At 40.2% G+C, this 21,818-nt stretch overlaps 1 protein-coding gene across 6 annotated transcripts in view; it reads right to left on the bottom strand.

Moving 5' to 3' along the window:
- Positions 1-258: 258 nt before the first annotated feature.
- Positions 259-21,818, bottom strand: part of SEMA3C (semaphorin 3C) — a 161,154-nt gene continuing 139,594 nt past the window's right edge. For 5 of the 6 annotated variants that reach the window (XM_005296965.5, XM_065554556.1, XM_065554516.1 and 2 more), the window contains 6 exons: positions 17,856-17,944; positions 14,840-14,881; positions 13,248-13,405; positions 10,084-10,151; positions 6,294-6,424; positions 259-4,512 (listed from right to left, as the gene is read on the bottom strand). In XM_005296965.5, coding sequence (XP_005297022.2) covers positions 4,099-4,512; positions 6,294-6,424; positions 10,084-10,151; positions 13,248-13,405; positions 14,840-14,881; positions 17,856-17,944 — 902 coding nt within the window. In that variant the 3' untranslated portion in view covers positions 259-4,098. The remainder of the gene's footprint in view (positions 4,513-6,293; positions 6,425-10,083; positions 10,152-13,247; positions 13,406-14,839; positions 14,882-17,855; positions 17,945-21,818) is intronic. The other variant, XR_010589812.1, reaches the window with a different exon arrangement.

Raw genomic sequence — 21,818 nt, 5'->3', positions numbered from 1 at the left:
GGTATACAGATCCTTTATGATGCTCATTCCTAGAGCTTCAATCTTGATCTTAGATAAGTTCCAGACTTTTCTAAGAAACCAATAATATTAAACTCAATGTGAGCCAGGGAGGGCAAAAAAGGCTTATTACAAATCTTGAAACCAGCATGTTTTGCATGGTTTTGTTGCAAAGAGGTATGGGACAGCTGTTCTTCTGATAAGTAAGAAAGTTTTTGGGTTGTTAGCAAAGATCTACAAAGGGAAAAGCAAAACAAATCCTTAAGTTGTTTCAACACACTTTATTTTGTCAGGCAAATAATAATTCCAATTAAATAGCACTGTGTTAAACTACATTTTGTTCTTTCTTTCACAGGATATAATGAATATTCACTGTAATGACAGTTTCATCATGCTAGGAACTATACACATACCTACACTTCTTAAAAAGAGGGTTTTCTGAATGAAACACGTTTATGTACAGTACTGAGGATTCAAAGAACACATTGTTAAATCAGGATTTCAGCAAACTTTACAAACTACACAAAATAAAAGCAGCAAAAAAAAAGTACTTATGGAGTTCTTGACAGAGAACTTATCTTTACATTTGGCAAAGTTATATCTAGAAGGTGTTTCTTTAAAAAAGGGAATAAAATTATATACATTATTCAGTAATCCTCAAAATAGGAAGTTATTAAATAGCACAAACAATATTACAATCTTAAAAGTCCATGTTACATACAAATGGGGACCGGGGTCTACTTTAAAAAGAAAAAACTTGTAGTAAGTCTAGCCTGTACATTTAGGGCCAGATCCTCAGCAGGTATAAATCCCTGTAGTTCTATGGAAATCAAGGAAATTACACCTATTTACACCTGCTGAGAATCTGGTCCCTACCTACATTATACACAGAGGAGACCTGCTAAAGCATGAAAGGCTGGACTGGCTACACATTGACAGAAGTTTGTTATGTATACACTTAAGTTTTCATGCAGCAGAAAAAATGTTAGTTTAAGTATAATCCCTTAAACAGTCATACCATAAGAATTGTACGTGAAGCAGCTTTAAAAATATTATTTTATAATCATACGAAACTCAGAGCTATGCTGATTGTTTTAACTGAATCCCATATTGCCAATATTCAGTTATAAACAATGTAACTATCATTTTTGAGGCCTGATGGGGGCCTATTAAAATATCAATGTAGTCAACCGCTCAAAGAATAAATCGTACCCTTAAACGCTTATTAAATGCCATATTTCATCTGGAATCAATTATGAGCCTCACAACAGACATTAATGTTATACTAACTGTGCAGTGAATCTCCTGGATAACATTGGAAGAGCAAGTGCAGCATACAGAGTATATGAACTAATGTCAGTCTAGGAGGTAGTTTTGTTTTGTGGAGCCCAAAACAACTTTTTGGTTTGTAATTTAAGTATTGAATCTTCAGAAAGTCTCCCATCCTACCAAATGGATATTTTCTCCACTGCAAGACACCTGGCAAAAAGTGATTTTCATTTACTCATTTTCATTTAGTCTTTGTTGAATCTACCCTGCCAGCTCTTGAGGCCTGATCCAAAGCTCAATTAAATCAATGGGAATCTTCCCATTGGTTCCCATGGGCTTTGGTTCAGGCCACTATACACCAGTGTACATAGTTCACTAATATGCATTTAGGCCTTGATTCAGCAAAGCACTTAAATACAGGCTCAGATTTAAGCACATGAGCCATCCCATCCCCCTTTAAGCAAAACAATTCAGCGTGTGCTAAACTTGCAGTTAATTATGAGTGGTCCCACTGATGACAATGGGACATAAGCCTGTGCTTCCGTGATCTGCTGAATCAAAGCATATTTCCCAGCTGTTCCGTCACTGAACGGCAAAATGGTAACACGCCTGACTGCCAGCGCATCAGTTTGAAACCAGAATCATGTAATTGTGACATACTCTTCATCACACTACTGTAAATCTTGAGTAATTCGACTCACTTCAGTAGACTTACTCCCGATATACACCAAAGGAAGTGGGCTAAGAATCATGCTCAAAAAGCTTTCACAAACTGTTTTAAAATAAAGTTAAAATAATAATGGATAGAATAAGGGGTTCTCAAACTTCATTGCACTGAGACGTCCTTCTGACAACAAAAATTACTACATGACCCCAGGAGGAGAGACTGAAGCCTGAGCCTGTCTGAGCCCCAGTGCCCCAGGTTGCGCGGGGCAAAGCCAAAGCCCAAGGGCTTCAGCCCCAGGCGGGGGGCCTGTAACCTGAGCCCCACCACCCAGGGCGGAAGCCTTCAGGCTTCGGCTTTGGCTCCAGGCCGCAGCAAGTCTAACTCTAGCCCTGGTGACCCCATTAAAACAGGGTCGCAACCCACTTTGGGGTCCTGACCCACAGGTTGAGAACCTCTGGATATAGATACTTTGTTTGAAGGCATCATTTTATTAGAACGGCTGGCATTTTTTTTGAAAACCGCCTCTGGGTTTAGAAGTTATTTTTCCTCAGTTCATCATAAAATTATGTTATTTTGTTTGAATATAAAATATCTTTAATTAGCTTATTTTGCTGCAGACAGTCGCAAAATGTCATTGCATTGCCTGTGATATTCTGTGGTGCTATCTGTTGCTAATAACTGTCTTATGTGAGTAGTCTTCGTGGACCCCAGGAAACTTCTCACATATGTAAGGCTAGCAGGATTTGCCCCTGATATTTTGCATTACAGATGGTTGGAAAATGGTGACATTTTTGTACCAAGCTGGATGGATGGACAGAAAGACATTCACCAAGTTTTCAACCAGTTCTATTTGGCATGTTACAAATCATGAGCTGGTGAAGATTTTTTTGTAACAAAAATGTTTTTTGCTGAAAAATGGCTTTTGAAAATGAAAATGTCACCAAAAATCTTATTTTGAAATGTTCCTTTTTTGCGGGGGGAGAAGGGGGAAAGACAAAAAACAGTTTTTTCAATTTTCTTTTTTTCCCCATTCTAAACCGTTCCCTTGTTTCCCCCTTTTCAGCAACAAATAGCACATGGGTTAATAAAAAAGGAGAAAAGGATGAAAGAAAGGAAAAAAATTGAAAACTGGACATTTTTGAAATCAAATAATTTTGGAAAGCAATTTTCTGAACATTTTTTAGTCAGCTCTCTTGGAAAACTTTGAAAAGATACTGGTTTTGAAACTTTCAAACATTTTCATGATATTTTCTGCACATCTTTTAACCAGCTCTAACCTTTATCATTTGGGACATTATAAAAGAAATCTGTGGTTCTAGTATTTGAGGAAATGTTGTACCAGACATCCACATTCTGCTCACATTAAGGTCACATTTTCAAAAGCACCTAAGTGACTTATATACTTTTGAAAATGTTACCTATAATGAGAGTCCTCATGTTGCTTACAAAGCTATGAAGTGTTATAGGGCCAATATGCTATTTGATGTCAATATGAGCAGAGATATTTGTAAATTAAGTCTCAGAATGTATTACAGCTCATATTATGGACAATAATTAGTGTTTCCTGAAGTATAAAACCATTTTTTCTCTTTTTGTCCTACTTTTACCTTAATTTGACCTTGAGGGTTTTTTTTTCTGTACTATCCACTTCTACTGTACTTTACTTTTGCCAGCTTCTTAGCTTCATGCATTCACATGACTTGTACAGTGAATGAAAATTGTAAACCCAACATTGAACCGTAAACAATTAGAAACTCATAGACTTAAATGCAGTGCAAGAAATCCCTGGGCATCACCCTCATTTGAACAGCCATCTTAACCCAAATTATCTCTCTCCCCTTCTGTTCTGCTCAATTCCAAAACTGCAAATTAATGCACTGATTTTCTTTCTTTCTCTTCAACTGTAAGTAAATATCAGGATATCAAATGGATTAAGGTACATATTCAGTTTTGCTGCTACAATAGGGACCTATGCAGTGCCAGTGAGCATCTCACAAAGAAAACGCTGGTTTTATATTTTCTTTAATTAAATTACACTGCATTTTACTGGGAGAAGACTGTTTCTCAGGCATGCTTTACTAATTTTTATTTTAATATGCTCTCAACAGACAAACAAGAGCCCTCTTCAGGGAGAACAAACACATCTGAGGCTCCAAATGAAAAAATTAAGATCCTGGTAATTGATTCCTTCTGTTCCTACTTTTCCTGCTGTTAATCAGGGCCTTTAACTTGCCATAGTCCCCTCTCATCTTCTGGGATTCTTCTCCGCGCTGTCCTTGCTGTCTGCTGTCTTTGCAGTATTGGTTAATCATCTGCATTTCTGAATGGCTGAAAGCTCCAATGAAGTCCTTTGGGTGGAACTGCAGTGCTCGTACAGAGCTGGCCCAGGTCCAGGGGGACCACTTGTCAGTCATGAAGGCTACCATATCTGAATCTAACACTTTGAAGTTGATCTTTGCTATGGTTTGCTTGAAGCTGTTCTCTGTCGCAATGCAATGGTAGAGTCCTCTGTCAGTATCCTGGACAGAGCGAATCAAGAGTCCTTGCTCAGTCAATATGATCCTTTCATTAAGTTTGACCTACAAGGATGAAAGGCAAAATAAACTTCTTATACAGGATGATGGGCCAATTAATTATACAAGATGCATGTAATATCTTCTGGTGACTCTTTTTCACATATGGGAAGCTTGTTCTGTGGAGAGTTTTTCTGAATTTAATCTTTATTATGAGTTTCAACAGTTACTATTAACATTTGAGAAGATCAAGCCACAGAGACCAACCTAGGCTGTTGGGAGGAGCCACACAAGGCAGGATTTTCAACCACCTCTAAAGAGGGTAGACCCCTGGGTGTAGAGAGACTTTTCTCTGCCAGCATTACAGACCTGGGGAGCCTGCCTGCTAACATCAGAGTGATCTGCTAACATCTGCTGAAAGGAAGATGGAGTCCGTAAGACTCGTGGTTGATGTCTCACTGGACACTGGGTGGCTTTGGGGTAAATGCTTTAATTGGATATTGGCACCAGAGGGCAATTCTATAAAGAATTATATATCTGGTGTAGATTCTATACAATGGTGTAAAAGTGTCTGGAGGATGGATGTCAATCTGTATTCAGTTTTGTAGGGTTTGGAAGAAATTTATACAGCACACTATTTAGTTTTTGTTTCATGCCTATGACAGTCGATGATGGTGTTCTTATTAAATATTTCTATGTTGCGGCAACTCACATGGCATGAGGCTTTGCAGAAATCTCTTTTGAGTAAGTCTATTCTTGTGAAATTTCCAGCCCAGTTCCTCAAGCAAAGGGGTTTTAGAATTCAGAAAGACTCAGCTTAGCTGAAAAGAAACAACCCTCTGATCCTTTCATGGTTCATCCATTACTAATTCCAGCATGTGTTATTCCGACACAATTACAAAACAGAAAGACAAAAGGGAACTCAGCTACGGTGTATGTTTTTCTTGAGTAAGGAATAAAGAATTGTATCTACGTTGCTAGCACAAGGTTTGAGCCTTCTCTGAGTATACCTGAGAAACAGCATGTTTTACTCAATAAACGCCTTATTAGTCCTCTCTCTCATTTCACAGGGTGGCTTGACATGAGTGAGTGTAACACTTTCCATTATTTATATTCTGTCACCTGCACCATGTTACCGTCTTACTCTTACAACAGAAGTTCCTTTTTTTTCCTCCAAAGAATATCTGCCTCAGATTGGAAATGGAAATGATGTTTCCTTTTTGTATCACTCAAGGAAAGCATTATACTGTATGTGCGAGTGCTGAAACTTGAGAGCCTTGGAGCGTGCAGTAATGGAAAATGTGATTACACCACAGTGGGGAAAATGCTTGTAGCCTAAAGTGTTTTTAGCTCAGGCTAATTTCTTGCTAAGGAAACCTGCCCCATTTCCCCTCGCTCTCTCTTTTATCTTCTCCATTGCACAAAGGTGCTGCTGTAATCAGACCTAGCTCCTTGATTTTACACATCTTGTTTCTTTTATGCCTGTTTCCTCAGATCAACAGCATGTGCTGACTGAGCAAATATTCCCATTACAATCAACTTGTTGTAGAGGAAAGATTTTCTACTTTGCGTTTTGAATATAGGTGTACACTGGAATTTTCTAAGGGAATTAGGTGCCCAATTCCCATTAAAAGTCAGCTGGAGTGAAGTGTCTAACTCTCTTAAGCTCCTTTGAAAATCTCAGCTATAATTTATAATGCGAGCTGTCCCTCCTCATGCCAAAACACTAAAATATGCAACTCTCCTAACCTGCTTCATCATAACTAGACTGTCTGAAGCCCCTGACTGAATGCACTCCCCTGCCCCCCACCCCCGATTGATCTGTGGTCCTGAGCTGCATTACTCACCTCTTTCCTTCGGTCATTGTCTTTCTGTAAGAGCCATTTAATGGATGCCTGGGGAGATTTAGGGGTGCACTCAAGAAAGGTGGTGTTGTTTTTCACTCCGTACTGAATGACTTCTGCTGCATTTCTGTACGCTAGAAAGCAAGAGGGGGCAGATAAGACTATTGTACTACCGATGCCTGATTCTGACTTGGAAAGCAAACATTTACACGTCAGCAAAACTGGCAACCAAGGCTCCTTAACCTAGCTGAGTCACACCCTGGCTCAGACTCGCTAGACTGAAGGCATCCAGGAATCTGTAATTTGGGGCAAAAAGCTATAAAAGAAAAAGAATTAAGTTTGGAGAAACTTCAGGCCAAATCAAACTGCAAATATTTCAGCTCTGGGCACAGACTGTTATGAGAAATTAGGGCACCTGCTTGTGGGTCACTTAGCAAATCCTGGGTCAAATCCTGCCTGGTGCAGCCCAGGAATAATAAAAGGACAGAGGGAACTTCTTCTACCCAGTGCTCTCAGGCAGCAGCAGGCCAGGGCATCATCCTAGTGCTCTCTGTGGCCCATCAGCGACTGCCAGTAGCAAAAATCCCCAACATCTGGAGACGGGACACTAGATGGGGAGGGCTCTGAGTTACTACAGAGAATTCTTTCCCAGGTATTTGCCTGGCAGGTCTTGCCCACCTGCTCAGGGTGTAATTGATCACCATATTTGGAGTCAGGAAGGAATTTTCCCATGGGTCAGATTGGCTGAGACTTTGGGGGGGTTCGCCCAGCTTTGTAGCATGGGGCACAGTCACTTACAAGTTTAAACTAGTGTAAATAGTGGATTCTCTGTAACTTGGAGTCTTTAAAACATGATTGGAGGATTTCAGTAACTCAGCCAGAGGCTAGGGGTCTATTACAGGAGTGGATGAGTGAGGTTCTGGGGCCTGTAATGTACAGGAGGTCAGACTAGATGATCATGATGGTCCCTTCTGACCTTAAAATCTATGAGTTTAAAGAAGGATGAGCTATTTAGCATGCCTGTCAATGTCCCAGCATCAAAAAGATACAGCCTGCTACTCCCAAGGATGTGGTTAGGCCTGTAGCTGTTCCCTGAATGTGCATTTTGAGGTGAGGTAGGGGCTAAAAATGGCCAGAAACAGCTTCTTTTTCAAAGCAGCATTAAGATGCTCTTCAGTCACCCTTTAGCCATCATATAGTGTCACTCCACCCCCACCCAGTAGGACAGGACTTAGCTCTAAACCTAAAGTCCAATGAAAAGCGTTGATCAGACTGAGTCCAGGATACAGAAGGAGGTGATGCCAGTCTTCTCCTTGGAAAGGCTTTCAATTGATTTATAACACTCTAGCAATACTTGGGCATATGTTGAGTTTATATCATCACCTAAATTTATTGTGCCACTTCACACTCTTTATAGATGAGCGATTGTCTGTTACCAACATCAAGTGTTTAGTTTTTTATTAGTTTGCTCAAATAATAATATTGTCCCAGGCTTAATTTTTCTAACATTACATCAGATGTAAGTTCTATTTTTGAGTAAACAGTAATGGTTAAAAATAAATACTGTAAATTGAACCACCTAGACATAGATGCCTAAATCAAATAATTGCGTCATCATACGGTTCTCACCCTGTCTTTCCTCATTCTATCCCCCATCTCCTATTTCTCACCCTCAGTCATAGAGTCACTTCTAAAATTGGATTCTAAGCTAGTTGGGCAAGGAACCTTTGCTTTCTATTTGTTCTGTAAAGTGTCTAGCACACTTTGGATTCTGTAATAACAACGGTAATAATATTGTAAATGCTATGGAAGCAATCCTGAAGTACTTGGCATTCAAAGGCCCTAATTTGGCAATTAGTAGGCCTTTGTGCCTGCATGGAGCTTACTGCAGGACTGGGGTCAAAGTGAGTTTTATAGATATACTTTAGGATTGAGTCATATAGGAACATACATCATACAGAATGAGAGTCGATCTGTCTACATTTTCTACAGATTTTACAGTTTTCTATAGCACTGTAGTATCTACATGCTTCCATCCTTTCGCTAAACTTTTATCTATTGCATATTATTTTTACTTGTTATGTGCGCTTTGAAAGAGAGAGAGAAAGAAAACAAATGCTTTTTCATAACAGCCCAAAGAGCTAACAATAATTTGGTAATGCTATAAGCCTTTACAGAATATATAGAATATCTATATGTAGAGTGGCCATACAAACCTATTGGTGCTCAATGCTATATTTAAATGTAGCACTGTGTTGAAAAATGTTAAAGCCTCACATGTTAAAGCACGTTGAGGCATGAAACAGGGCATGCTTTATGCCTCAGTTTCAAAATTGCATTATAAATTTGCTAATACATTTTACTCACATCACTCTTTTGTCTTTTTGGTGGTTGTCCGATGTTTTTTTCTTCTCAGTGTATTAGTTTGCCATAAAATGGCTTAAAATATAAATTATATGTTGAAAGAGTCTAAATTATGGTTTCTTTATTACCTTTTATTACACTGGAAAAAGTGGGAGAAGGGCCACCTATTATACCCTAGCTCTTCTCTTCCCCACTCTCACCAAAACTTCCTTGAAAAGAGAGAGTGAAACACCCTCATTAAGATTAGTCAATAGCTCAGTGGTTAGAGCACTCATTCAAGCTGTAGGAGACCCATGTTTAAGCCTCTGCTCTGTCTAATTCAGAGTAAGGACTTCACACTGGTTATCTTTACTCCCAGGTTAATTGGCTATTTTGGGATCTCTCACTCTCTTTTCCTAGAAATTGCATCCTGGACCTGAGAAACCTTCCTGATGAAGGTTGCATTGAAACTAGATAGGTTTCTATGAAAAGTTTTGTTTTTGACAAATTGACATATCCCAGCAAAAGACATCAACTTTACAACTGATGGCACAGAGTGAAATGGACAAGAGTTCAAAACAGGATTAAAATTGCAAGTGAAAATGTTCTTGATCCCCTAATCTCAATTTGTGTGGATTACAAAGCACTAGACTGTCACAGCCCTTACTCAGCCATGCAGGGGAGTAAGATGGAGTAAGACACTGGTCCTCAAAGGTATTTAGGCACCTAACTCCCTTTGAAATCAATGGGAATTAGTCGTCTTTTGAGGATCTGGGCCTAAATTACAGGTATCACCCTTGTTTGGCCTTGCTTGGAATTGGAAGTGGAAGGAGCCTTAGCTCCACTGCCTCAACTCATTGGGCAGTGTAGATGGTCTGGTGCACATTGGGGTGTAAAATGCTTCATGAAAAGAGATGAAATAATGTATTCGTCCCTCAGTGCAAAGAGGGAAAGGGGAAGAATTGTGACTCAGAGTGGTGTCCAAGTCACAGTGCGCCCTGAGGCTATTCCGGGGTGGGGGGTGCAGGAGGGGGCGCAGCTTACACACCACCCCTTGTTCAGGACTATGCCCAAAAGCACAATCTAGACCCAAATGACTTTACAGTTCAGCATAATCATCAGGCACAAGATTGGAACAGGTGGGTTTAAAGGACATGGGCAGAAGTGTGTGTGGAACTAGAGCAGTCCATGATTTCCCTATAGCTGACTCAAGTCAGTGCTACTGGACTCTCACTTTATAATATCTCATGCCATGCTATCATACAAAGGCAACACTTCATGTAAAATGCAAGGAAAGGATGTTAAGGAAAAAAGCCTATCTCAGGTTTGGAACATGACTGTGCTTTTTTGCTGCTTTACCAGTAAACCACATGGCTGACCTGAAGGATGAGTCACATGAAGGAAAGTTCAAGTGATCTTTAACAGTATGATCATCTTTCAGTTACAGTACCTTTCAAGTTAAATCCTCGGCACTGAGTCATAGGATTTCCATGTCTCACATCTTGTCTACGACTCCGCCTGTAATATTTGGGAAGCACAAACTATGACTCTAAAATAGCCACACTGTAAAACTATTCACCAAATTATATATTAGTATCAGTGGTCATGACTTACTGTCAACAATTCCATGTTTTGCAATTGGCATGCATATAAGGCCCAGACCTTGGTCCTATTTAAATCAATGGAAGTTTTCCCACTGAAGTCAAGGAGAACAGAGCTGGGTGCTAAGATTGACCCTATTCATGAAAAGAACAGCCTCTTCTGAACCTCAAAGAAGATGAGTTGTATTCAGGTTTCTGAGAAAGGTTTCAACTGGTTTGTATTGTATCCATACTGGTTCATCCATTCTTCACTATCAAGCAGTATGTCCTTCCAACAGTCTCTGTTGTACAGTGGAGCAACATAAAGCTCAGAGGTTTCACATACAGGGGTTCATACAAATGTTGTCAGTTCCTTTTGAAGGCCAGGGCAGTCTTATAGAATCAATGACTGCTCCTCATCAATTACTCACTATTTGACTTTAGATAGGTTACTTAGGCCAATGTTTCCAACTTGCCTAAGTAATCTGATTACCAGAGGTACTGAACACCCACGCCTGTCATTAGTTCTCACTGGTGAAGTTGAGGTTGCTCTGCATCTCAGAAAATCACACTATTTATTTTGGTGCCTAACTATGGATTTACCTGTCCTGCTCTAGGCAACTGGTATGGAAATGTGTGCCAGAATCTCTCTGTGTCTTGGTTTCCCCATCTGTCATATAGGATGAGTAATATTGCTCTGCCTTAAGGGGATATGGAGAATTTTAAGTCATTAATGTTTTTGAAGTGCTCTGTGATCATCAGGTGGTCATGCTTTATCCTATTATAACTATTTTTCTCCACATTAATTCATGCCTCTCAGCCCAACACAAAATTTGCTGGATGTCTCTCTGTCTCTCTGCCTGACTTTAGAATTTGCAGCAAAACCTGAAACTAGGCAAGTGTTATGTGGCTGAGGATTTGTTGTCCTCCTTTACATTTAATACTCAATTTTAAAAATGCTGCAGCACTATAACATGGCCTGAATGATATGAGAGAAAATGAGATGAGAGATGAGATGAGAGAGAAAATAGTGAACACCAGAGTAGGAAAATATCTAGGTAAACCATAATTTGCGGTGGTCTTTCAGAAGCTGCTTCCACACGCCACTAACCTAATCAAGAGATCTTATCCTGACAGTTTACTATTTATCCAGAAATAAGAAGTGGAAATGTTTATTTGCAGAGGATGTGTTTGTGGGTGTTTTCAGGACATAAGGAAAAAGTCAGGTGTTTTGAGGTTATGCTGTGTGGGATGACACACAGCAGGCAGAGAGGTGGCGAGAGAAAGATTGACCGTAGAAAGATACTACTGTCTAGACTTGGGGATTTGGCTCAAATTACTGATGTTTTCTCCAGCACAAGCTGTTTCTTTAGATAAAGAAACAACTCATTTCCTTAGCATATGAAAAACAGATTGTTTTCCATACTGTGTTTGGTGTTTATTTTGGTCTGCTATAAGAAGCACATTACAAACAAAATGTTAGCAGCAATATAAAACCCAATGGAAATAACATGGATATACATTATGGAAATGGCAGGAGGTCAACTGGAAATTATATATGTTGGGCTTGAGTTTCTACTCTGTTATATCTCTCAACAGTTTAAGTTGTGTTGGCTTCAGGTGGGCTAAGAATCAGAGAGCTGGAGTACCATGCACACAGTCCCCGGGCTCTTCCTTGCATCTACAACTGTGATGCAGGGAGGTTACACAGGGGAAGTGGGTCTCATTCCCCTTTTGCTCCTGCACAGGCCAGGCCAGGCTAGAACCCACTTGTAATGAAAAGTTTAGTTTGCTAATATTTCACACAATATTCATTAGATATTCTGTAGTCATTTGTACAAGCACTGAAGCCCCAGTAATATGAGACCTCACTACAGCCTTCTGCTATTAAATATTTCCCCAGAGAAGTGGAGCGAGATTGCTATTTTGCATAAAAAGTATAGTTTGTGCCATTAACTCAGTGAGAACTAGAGACCTTCTGTTGTAAATTAAAGAAAAATTGCTTTCTATGTCTGCTTTAATGAACTTCATGTTGAAAATCCCAAATCTAGTGGGTATGATATGGAAATGAAATTTGCCTGTATTGGTCTGTTTCCCAGAGCACGGTGGGAGTCTTCTTGTCCTGTGAATATTTTTGAGAGTTAGAAAATATTTACCATCCTGAATGGGATTGAAAAGTCAAAATCTCAAAAATGTTTGCAAATTGAAAAATTTGTAAAAATCGGTTCATGTCAATCAAAACCTTTTGTTTCAATAATTTGTAAATGTTTTGTTTTGATTTCAACTTTTTTATTTTTTTAATCTTTTTTTTTTGTCTAATAAGTGTACATTTTTAACCAGAATAAATTATTTTGGTATTGGTTTGTTTCAAAAATATTGAAATGGAATATTTTGACAATTTCCAAACTTTTTTATTCCAACATTTTTCAAGTCAAGAGATTTGTCGAAACAGACCCAGCTCTATAAATAGTTTTGGTGTCAACAAATCAGTGTTTTCTGATGAAAAATGTCTCTCTGAAAAATTCCAGACCAACTTGTTTCCCTATAAATAGTCCTTTTCAGTGAGGAGAAACACAGAATATGAAGATTTAATGCACCAGACACACTCTCAGATATTATGCTGCATGAAAGGGATTACCATGATAGTTACATCCACAGCAATTTTAAACAAAGGCAAAGGCATCATTGGATTCTGATTCTATTCCCACATCAGCATTACCTCAGTGTAACTCCATTAAAATTGGTGCACATATTGTATACCAGAGGAGGATTAGGCCCTTGTTGCATTAAAATTAGAATGAAATCTTTCTTTCACAATATACTGCTTTTAATATAAAAAGTGATCTCTTTAGCAGATAGTTTTGGTCAGCGTGCAATGCCAAAAACAACAGGTATTTCAGTATTATTTTTAAAGATGCCAGCAACAACAACAACAAACAATCCCTTTCTGCTATCACATTACATGACCCATGACTACATATGGAAGTAAACCCCTGACTTGTACTTTTCTTGCAAATCTCATCAGACTCCTCACCTCTTCCCTGTTGGGTAGAACCTGGAGCAGGAATTGCCATCCCAAGCGCAGTAAGGATCTCTAGCGAGGCAGCAGTCAGCGCAGGCTGTTCCATAGATATGACAGCGATGCAAAGATACCTGCGTGATCCCTTCCTCCGAGCTCACATATAACTGTTGCTGTTGAAGGCAATGGAAACCACGATTTGAGGATTTCAATAACTCAGGCATAGGTTAGGGGTTTGTCACAGGAGTGGGTGGGTGAGATTCTGTGGCCTGCGTTGTGCAGGAGGTCAGACTAGATGATCATGATGGTCCCTTCTGACCTTAAAGTCTATGAGTCTATGAAACATTTATTTCAGATGTGGAGCCTAGAGGAGCAGCTTCACCCAGGAGCTTAGTTAACATATGCATAAAGCCTTCAATTCGTTTTGGAATTAACTAAAAACCAAGAGGTGAGCCACTAAAGGGTTCAAAGCCAAAATAAATAGAAATCTCCCAGGTTAATATGCCTATAACATTATCATCTCCTGTTAGAAAATATTTAAAATGCTATGGAGAATGCTAATGGTTTTTTGGACATCGAGTCTCATTATTTTGTCCTGCTGCAGCAGGTCTGAGTTAATATAGTTCAGATTTGAGGACTTGGTCCTTAGTGAGGATTATTGAATCAAGCCTTTGAGCTCAGTAACTTCTCTGCATACAGTCTCCTTAAGAAATATTGTGCAAAGATTCTAGTTGGATTTCTCCAGGGCATAGATTCCATAAACACAAAACTTAGAGGTCACTATGGACCAGATTCTGAGAATCTTACCTTAAATAGAACCTTACTCCAGACCAATAGGGCCACTGGAGTCAATGAGACTACTCATGGAGTAAGGATCATTCAAGGTGAGTGAAACCATCAGAATCTGGAGCAAAATGACTGGTTCTAACCAAAAGTCAGTTAAATAGCATTTCTTAAAGTGGAAATAAACCCTGGATATGAGCATACCTGAACTGTGGTGACCTGAGTCCCTCTCTCTCATAACACTGGCAAATCTCATTGAGTTTAATTTCATAAATAGTAATTAATTAATTAATAATTCTGAAAAGTCTTGGGCACAATTCAGTAAATTTAAATTGTTTGAATACAGAATTTTAGCTACCTTTTATTTTGGTTGTGCAGTCACACAACTATTATGATCACCATCACCACATTAATATTCATGTCAAAATAGCCATTATGAATTAGCTTGACAGACATAACCTCATTATCGGCCCCATACTACCATTCCTACACTCCCCAAGCGATGAATGAATAATTTAGACAAATAGCTTCAGTCTATGGATTGTGATGTGATTGGTTATATGGTAATTTTTTTGTTCCCTAATTGGACTGTTGACACTTTTTATCAATTGAAAATAACCAATATTGAATAATGCACGAGTGGATTTTGTCCTACTGGTGCTGGAACAGATCCTTAGCCAGTGCAAATTGGAAGTCAAAGGTGCTACACTGAAGATCTGTGTGTCCGTATGTAGTATGGTGCATCCTAGTTAGCCATTTTAGGACCTTAAGTTAATGTTGTCCTCAGATAATAACCATTGAATGAGTGTTCCACTTTTCTTTACCTTTTTAGATGAAATCTTCATTGTTGTTATGGGAGCATTATTCTGAAAGACAAATCACATTTATATGCCATCTTTTATTTATGTCATGACATTAAACTTTTGTAAGCCACAGGCATTTCTAGATAAACCATTCTTTTCCAGACTCTCGAGGGGATGTCATTCACACCTAATCATCTTTTGCCACAACTCAACAAACATGACATAAACACAAAGTTTGAGTCAGTAAATATATTGGCTACATGAACCTCTGGACTTGACTCAGACACATTAACAAGTTCTCACACTTCTGGCTGAACTGCTCTTAAGAGCTGACTCACTACTACAGATAGGCAGTATGTGTTTGCAAACCATCACTCTCTCTCTCTTTGGAAGGCACAGCCTTTGTTCTTGGAAGGTGACAGCATGCAGGAATCATGTAACAGCTCATACGTAATTAGCACATGATCCAGACAAGAAGAATTAATATTTCTTCCACACTGTATCTACAATGTGTACACTTTGGTTACTGTCCAACACATGTTTTTAGATTATCAACAAGAAATGCCAACATTACAAATGATGTGTTGTGTTACTGATTTTTTGTTTTTGCTCAGTGCACTCAGTGGACACTGCGCACTACTGTATGTAGTTTTCAGTATCATTTATTATCTGTGTCAAACTGAATGTTAAAAAACACCCTTTGGAGTTATTACATCCACTGTATTAAGTCAATGAAACAATCCATTATTCTCATCAAAATTAATGGTGTCGGTGATGGCAACAGTAATGGCAATCATTATTTTGGGGATCAAGGATTTACTGTAGTAATCACAAGAGACGGATGCCATTGTGGTAGGTCAGGATTAGAGCGTGCCACACCAGCAGAGCTGTGAGGAGGCCCAGGGCTGGAATTGCAAGGGGATTGCAGAAATTGGAAGTTGCTCAGAATTGGGGCTGTGGGGTTGTAACACTTCAGGACTGAATACTTGGGAGCTGGGAAATCTGAGTTCAATTCCATGTTCCACCAGAAGCTTCCTGTTTGATCTTGGGCAAGTCGCTTAGTTTTTCTGCGCCTCAGTTTCCCATCTGTAAAATGGGAGATAATAGTACTTCCCTACCTCACAGAGATGCTGTGAAGACAGATACAGTAAAGATTATAGGGTGTTCAGATGCTACAGTAGTGGGGGGCATATAAATACCTGAGGTGAAGATAAGCGCATTGGCAGATGTTGGGGCTCAGGACTGGAGCAGTAAAAGTTTAGTAAGTGGGAAATGAGTCATATTGACATAGCTGCAAGGGATAAATGGCCAGATTAATAAGGTGTTGCTGCCAGTTCACGTCTAATGGGTAGTAAATTTGCAGAGGTCAGTGTGTGGGAAGCATACAGTGCCTATTCCCTCCTTGCTTTGAACAGTTCTATCAGTCTCATTTTCACAAACACTGAAGTAGATCAAAATGTCCCCGATTTGTGTCTGCAGTGCTGTCCTGGGGCTCTGTCTCTTGTGTCTTGCATGGAGACGAGATTAAATAGCTTTGCTCCAGCCGTCTTTCTCACTGCAATCTGTCAAATGCCACTTTGGGCCTCAGATTCCACTTTCCCTCTCAGAGCTACTTTTCAAAAAGAAAATACTTGACAGCACTACTGCATGCTTTACTTAGGATAGGCCTTTACTTACACTAAGCCTCTGCTACCCTTGTCCCTTCTGTTTTTGAGAGTCATTAGTAAAGCCCCAGCCCAACTATCATATGTTTTGAGCCCTGAGTTTATGCTAATATGATCTTGAGGGCTCAGGATGTAATGAGAAGAAGACCAAGCAGGGGACTGAGAGTCGTGACCCTGGGTTCTCTCCCAGGCTTTGGTACAGACTTCCCATGAGCCCTTGCTTTCCCTGCCTAGCGTCCTCTGCTCTAAATGGAATGAATAATATTTCTGGTGAAAGAAGTCCCATAAAATATTATTCATGTGTACTTTTTGAAAAAAGTAGGCTCAGTTTTCCACACAAGGCATAACAAGACCATTTAAATTCACAGGGAACTCATCCTGGGGTACAAAGCAACTGAGGAACCTGGGTTGGGACAGGCATGTATGAAGGTGTGCAGAGGAGGAGGTTGTGCAGAGATGGCAGTCCCTTGTATGGCTTGCACAAGGGAGGGCCTCTGTCCACAGGGGATTGGTCCTGCTTTGAGCAGGGGGTTGGACTAGATGACCTCCTGAGGTCCCTTCCAACCCTGATAGTCTATGATTCTAGGGGAGAATGGGGTATGCTTCCTTGGTGTGCCCAAAAGAGGGCTGGGAGGAGATGGAGCTTGCCCCTTCCACACCTGCCCACACAGCAAGTTAGCTGCACCATAGCAAACGGGCTGCCCAGTCCCTCTGCACAACAGGCTGAGCTGTTCTGGGAACAGAGACGCTCAGCCTAGATTTGCATCACTTGCCCTGAGTCTACCTGGTAAATGGCAGTCCATTCGCAAATTTCAAAGAGCTTTCACCAGTCGGGGGAACAATTCCTTATTATTCTAACAGGCTGCTAGAATGATTGACAGAGACTCTTTTATCGTTTTTGCCATTAATTGTCTATGCCTCTTTTCAGCTTAGGGTGATTTAGGCCTAAGGCTTTTTGACTCCAGTGACATCTGGCTTTAAAGAACTTGAGCAAAGTAAAAACAACACCAGTTTGCTTCAAATCTGTGGCTCATAATCAGAAAGCTTATCGTATAATCAATGATAAAAGTCTCCTGCTGGCAGCCAGTATAACATGACCTCTTAAAAAAAATGTGATTATCAAAATCCTTTGAGCCAGGATGACAACCTAAGAAAAACAAGGCATTTGAATGCAGAAAAAAAGATTTAAGCCCATTTACCCTCCACAGTACACTAGACACCACCTTATTCCTACTTCCTTCAGTTGGAGGGCATCAAGCTGACATTCTACTAATTTATTTGATCTTTTATCAAGTGCTAGTCACCCTTGCTTTAGACCAAAGTGTTTGTGTGAACATACGTGTTAGAGGAATGAAAGGGGGAGCAAGACAAACCTGAAAAACCTCCAATTCTTCTAAAATGAGCTCTCCACTTGCAGAAGAGTTGGTGGGTAGGACAACAACTTTCTGTACAGTCCCCTGATCTGGAACATAGAGAGAGGACAGATGAATTCTTACCAACTAGGAAAAAATATTAGAGGAAAAAGCATAGTGGAGAGAAGGGTGGAAATGATTTTCATAAATTCATAGATTTAAAGACCTGGAGGGACCATTCGATCATCTAAGTTTGACCCCCGTGTAGAACACAGACCATAGAACTTCATCCAGTTACTCCTGTAATGAGCCCAATAACTTTGTGTTTGATTTTAAAATATCTGTAATAAGTCTTTCTAGTGGGATTCATTCAAGCAGGCAATAGATGTATAAAGGGATTAGACTTTTCTCACCCAGTTTTTTGTTTAAGTCATGGTCAGATATTTATTTATTCATTCATTTATGTATTATTATTTTATAGCACCCATAAGTAACAGTCAGAATTAGGTCCCCGCTGTACTGGGCGCCATACAAACCCAGAGGAAGAGGCAGCCCCTGCCAAAAAGAGTTTACAATCTAAAAACACAAGAGAAACAAAGGAAAGGAGAAACGGATACAATGCCAAATGTTATGTGCAATTCATGGCAACATATAACAGAAACTAATAACATGTAAGCAAGCTGCATGGTACAAATTTCAGTGCAGGAATCAGTTTTAACGTGGGTGAGATGCAAGCCCTAGACAGTATGGGTTGGTGTGTACCATCAATAATTGGGGCCTTATGTAGCAAAAGAAGCCACTTTTTCGATCCACATGGCAATAAAGGATGTCCATGGGAAATGCACGAAAACTGCTCTCCCCACAGTGGCACCATAAAACACATAGTAGCATGTAGTCTCTGTCTCCAAAATCAATTTGCTAGCATTACATTTGAAATGGGGATTGTGGTGGGACTTGAAGGAGGGCAAGGTAGTGGCTTTATGGTTCAGGGAGGATGTTCAGGGATTGCTTCAGGAAGGATGTTCTGTGTGAAAGGGATGGCATGGAAGGCAATGTATGAGGTGACAATATGATACAGGAACAGATAAAATGGGAGAGATTTATATTATATTAATTATTATTAATTATTAGTAGTAGTGTTACCATTGCACCCAGGGGCCTGTGTCATAGGCCCTAGAACACTGGAGTTCTGGTCTCCAAAGTAGGGACAAATGTATTGCATTTGATGCAGTGGAAAAGGCAGTGTCAGAAGATGGACTCAAAGGCCTGGTCTACACTAACCCCCCAATTCAAACTAAGGTACGCAACTTTAGCTACGTGAATAACGTAGCTGAAGTCGATGTACCTTAGTTCGAACTTACCGCGGACCAGACGCGGCAGGCAGGCTCCCCCGTCGACTCCGCGTACTCCTCGCGCCGAGCAGGATTACCGGAGTCGATTTATCGCGTCCAGACAAGACGCGATAAATCGAACCCAGAAGTTCGATTGCCAGCCGCCACACCAGCGCGTAAGTATAGACAAGCCCAAAGAAAGGTTTGAGATGGTTAGAGTGATAGATCAGAAAGATGATCTTAGCAGCTAATTTTATGCTGCTCAGCCAGGACTTTGTTGGCTCTTTAGAAAACCAGGCGCCTTGGGCTACATCTACACTACGAGATAGGGGCGTGATTCCTCTGCTCATGTACACATAGCTTGTGCTGGCTCTCACAGAGCTAGTGTGAGAATGAACAGCAGAATAGCTGCTATTGCAACGCTGAGCCCTGCCGAGCAGGCACCTACCGGTTTCCGGTGGGTTGTATGCAGCAGCACTCAGCTGTGCTTCCGCTGCCTCTACCTGGGCTACTGAGGCTAGAGTGTAATTTATACTCATGCTAGTTCAAGACAGCTAGCACAAATGTGTGTACATGAGCAAGGGAATCACACCTCTATCTCGTAGTGTAGACATAGCCTTGGATGAAAAAAGGGCTATGGGCATAGGTGCTGGAACTAGGGTGCAGGGGAGGCTGCAGCACCTCCTGGCTTGAAGTGGTTTCCATCACATACAGGGTTTACAGTTTGGTTCAATGGCTCTCAGCACCCCCACTATACAAATGATTCCAGCACCTATGGCTATGGGTTCCTCTTGTCAGGAAGGACTAGAACTCAGACTGACTATAACAAACCTATTTGTCACAGAGGAGCAAGATCAAATAGTTTGTATCCCCCTTTTGTCATGAAATGTTTCAATAATAATGTTGAATTGAGCAGGTCAGTAAAATGTTAGGGCTGCCGTGTGTGTGTGTTTGTGTGTGTGTGTGTGTGTGTACGCGCGCGGGCTCATTTCTGCCTGTAGGGAGGTGATCTGAGCTTCCCATCAGGCAATCTATGATGTTGACAGAAGAAAGCAAAAGCGGGAGACTTGTGATTTTGTTTTTAAGGTCAGTGACTACATTCCATAGCTGGAGTTAGAATGCAAGTTGGTTGGTATAAATAATTTAAATCATTCTTTTTCCCCCAGTGTAAGGCAGCAGATAGGCATACTTTGGCTTCAAAATAAAGAATTGTACTCATGTATAATAATCCTGACCACACACCTAAACCACACTGTTGTTTTTTAACATTAAATCAAGAAACCTAAAGCAGCCAAGATATAAAAAAAATGTATAGCTATCAACTGTACATGCTCAGCAAATGTTAGCCATGAATATTTCATGAGTATTTGTTCTATGGTTATCGTCCTCATTATGCAATGACATGATAAACCAGTTCTTTCAGAAGAAACTTTCTTGAAACTAAATCTTTTGACAGTATCCCAGTGGTCTGGACAGGGTGCCAGCATTAGCAAAACTGTGAGGACCTGAAACAGATTTACTGGCTGCCAGGACCTACATGATCCCTAAACTCCCTGAGTATTGTGGAATGTCCTTCCATGAAGCTGAGATGAAGAGCACGTGTGTGTGTGGATAAGGCACCAGCCTTTACCTCTATAAAGCCATCAAGTAGTCATGAATACGTGTGGCTTGTACACATAGTCTGTCTCTACTCCCTCTCCTTCTTATCTCCCTTCACAGCATTGTGTTATGACTCTTCTCCAGCAATGTTCTTTGTTCCCTCAATATCAGGATATACAATATCCTGGTGGGGAGGAGTTGCTGATTGTCATGAATTTTGGAATACACTCTCAACTGCCTGTCTTGTGTCATCTAAACCTCACTTACAGGATATAAAATACTCAAACGCACATTGGTACAGACCCTTCCTATCCTCACACGTGCAATATGGGTCTGACCCATACAAAAGTAAGTGTGTTTCAACTATGCAGCAATCCATGCCACGCGTTTAAAACTGTAAACTGGTCTTCAATGCACAAACCCAGAAATGGGATGCTGAAATTAGAACTTACAGTAGGAGACCAGCATGGGCATTTACATAACTAAGTACTGATATGAGCACACAAATTCAGATACTTGTGTCCTTATAAGGAACTCCACATCTGAAAACTGAATCATTAGCTGCTGCAAATCCTTGATAAAACAGGGCAAGCGGACAGTATTTCCCATATGTATCTCAACTTATTGCCTGTTGTCGCAATATTATTTTAACATGACAAGCCAGATCCTTGTCTCCAGATACATTCATAAGGAATCCCCACACCACTCTACTGTGCTTACTAGTCCTGCTATAATATTTCAAGATATTTTATGCAATGTAAAGCATGACAGTGGAAAATTGCTCATTAAAAATTTTTTATGCAAGGAGTAACCTTGGCCGGTAGGCTGTTCCCAACAATACACAATAACACCAGTTTTACTGTTATTGTTCAATCTTTTCCTTGGTAAGTGAAACAAAAATAATGGTCCCCAGATGGCTTTCCTAGTCCCTTTTCCAAAATGTTTAGCTCTCTAGACTATAAGTACAGTGGTTGTCAAACAAGTGCTCTTCTACATATTCATCTCAGAATAACTACATTTGAGTTTTGTTGCAAATCTTATTTGTTAACTTCTG

This window comes from Chrysemys picta, chromosome 1 (assembly GCF_011386835.1).
Source record: "Chrysemys picta bellii isolate R12L10 chromosome 1, ASM1138683v2, whole genome shotgun sequence".
In the NCBI taxonomy this organism is placed as follows: Eukaryota; Metazoa; Chordata; order Testudines; family Emydidae; genus Chrysemys; species Chrysemys picta.
The sequence above is the reverse complement of the archived record's forward strand: the minus strand, read 5'-3'. Positions and strand labels throughout refer to the sequence as shown.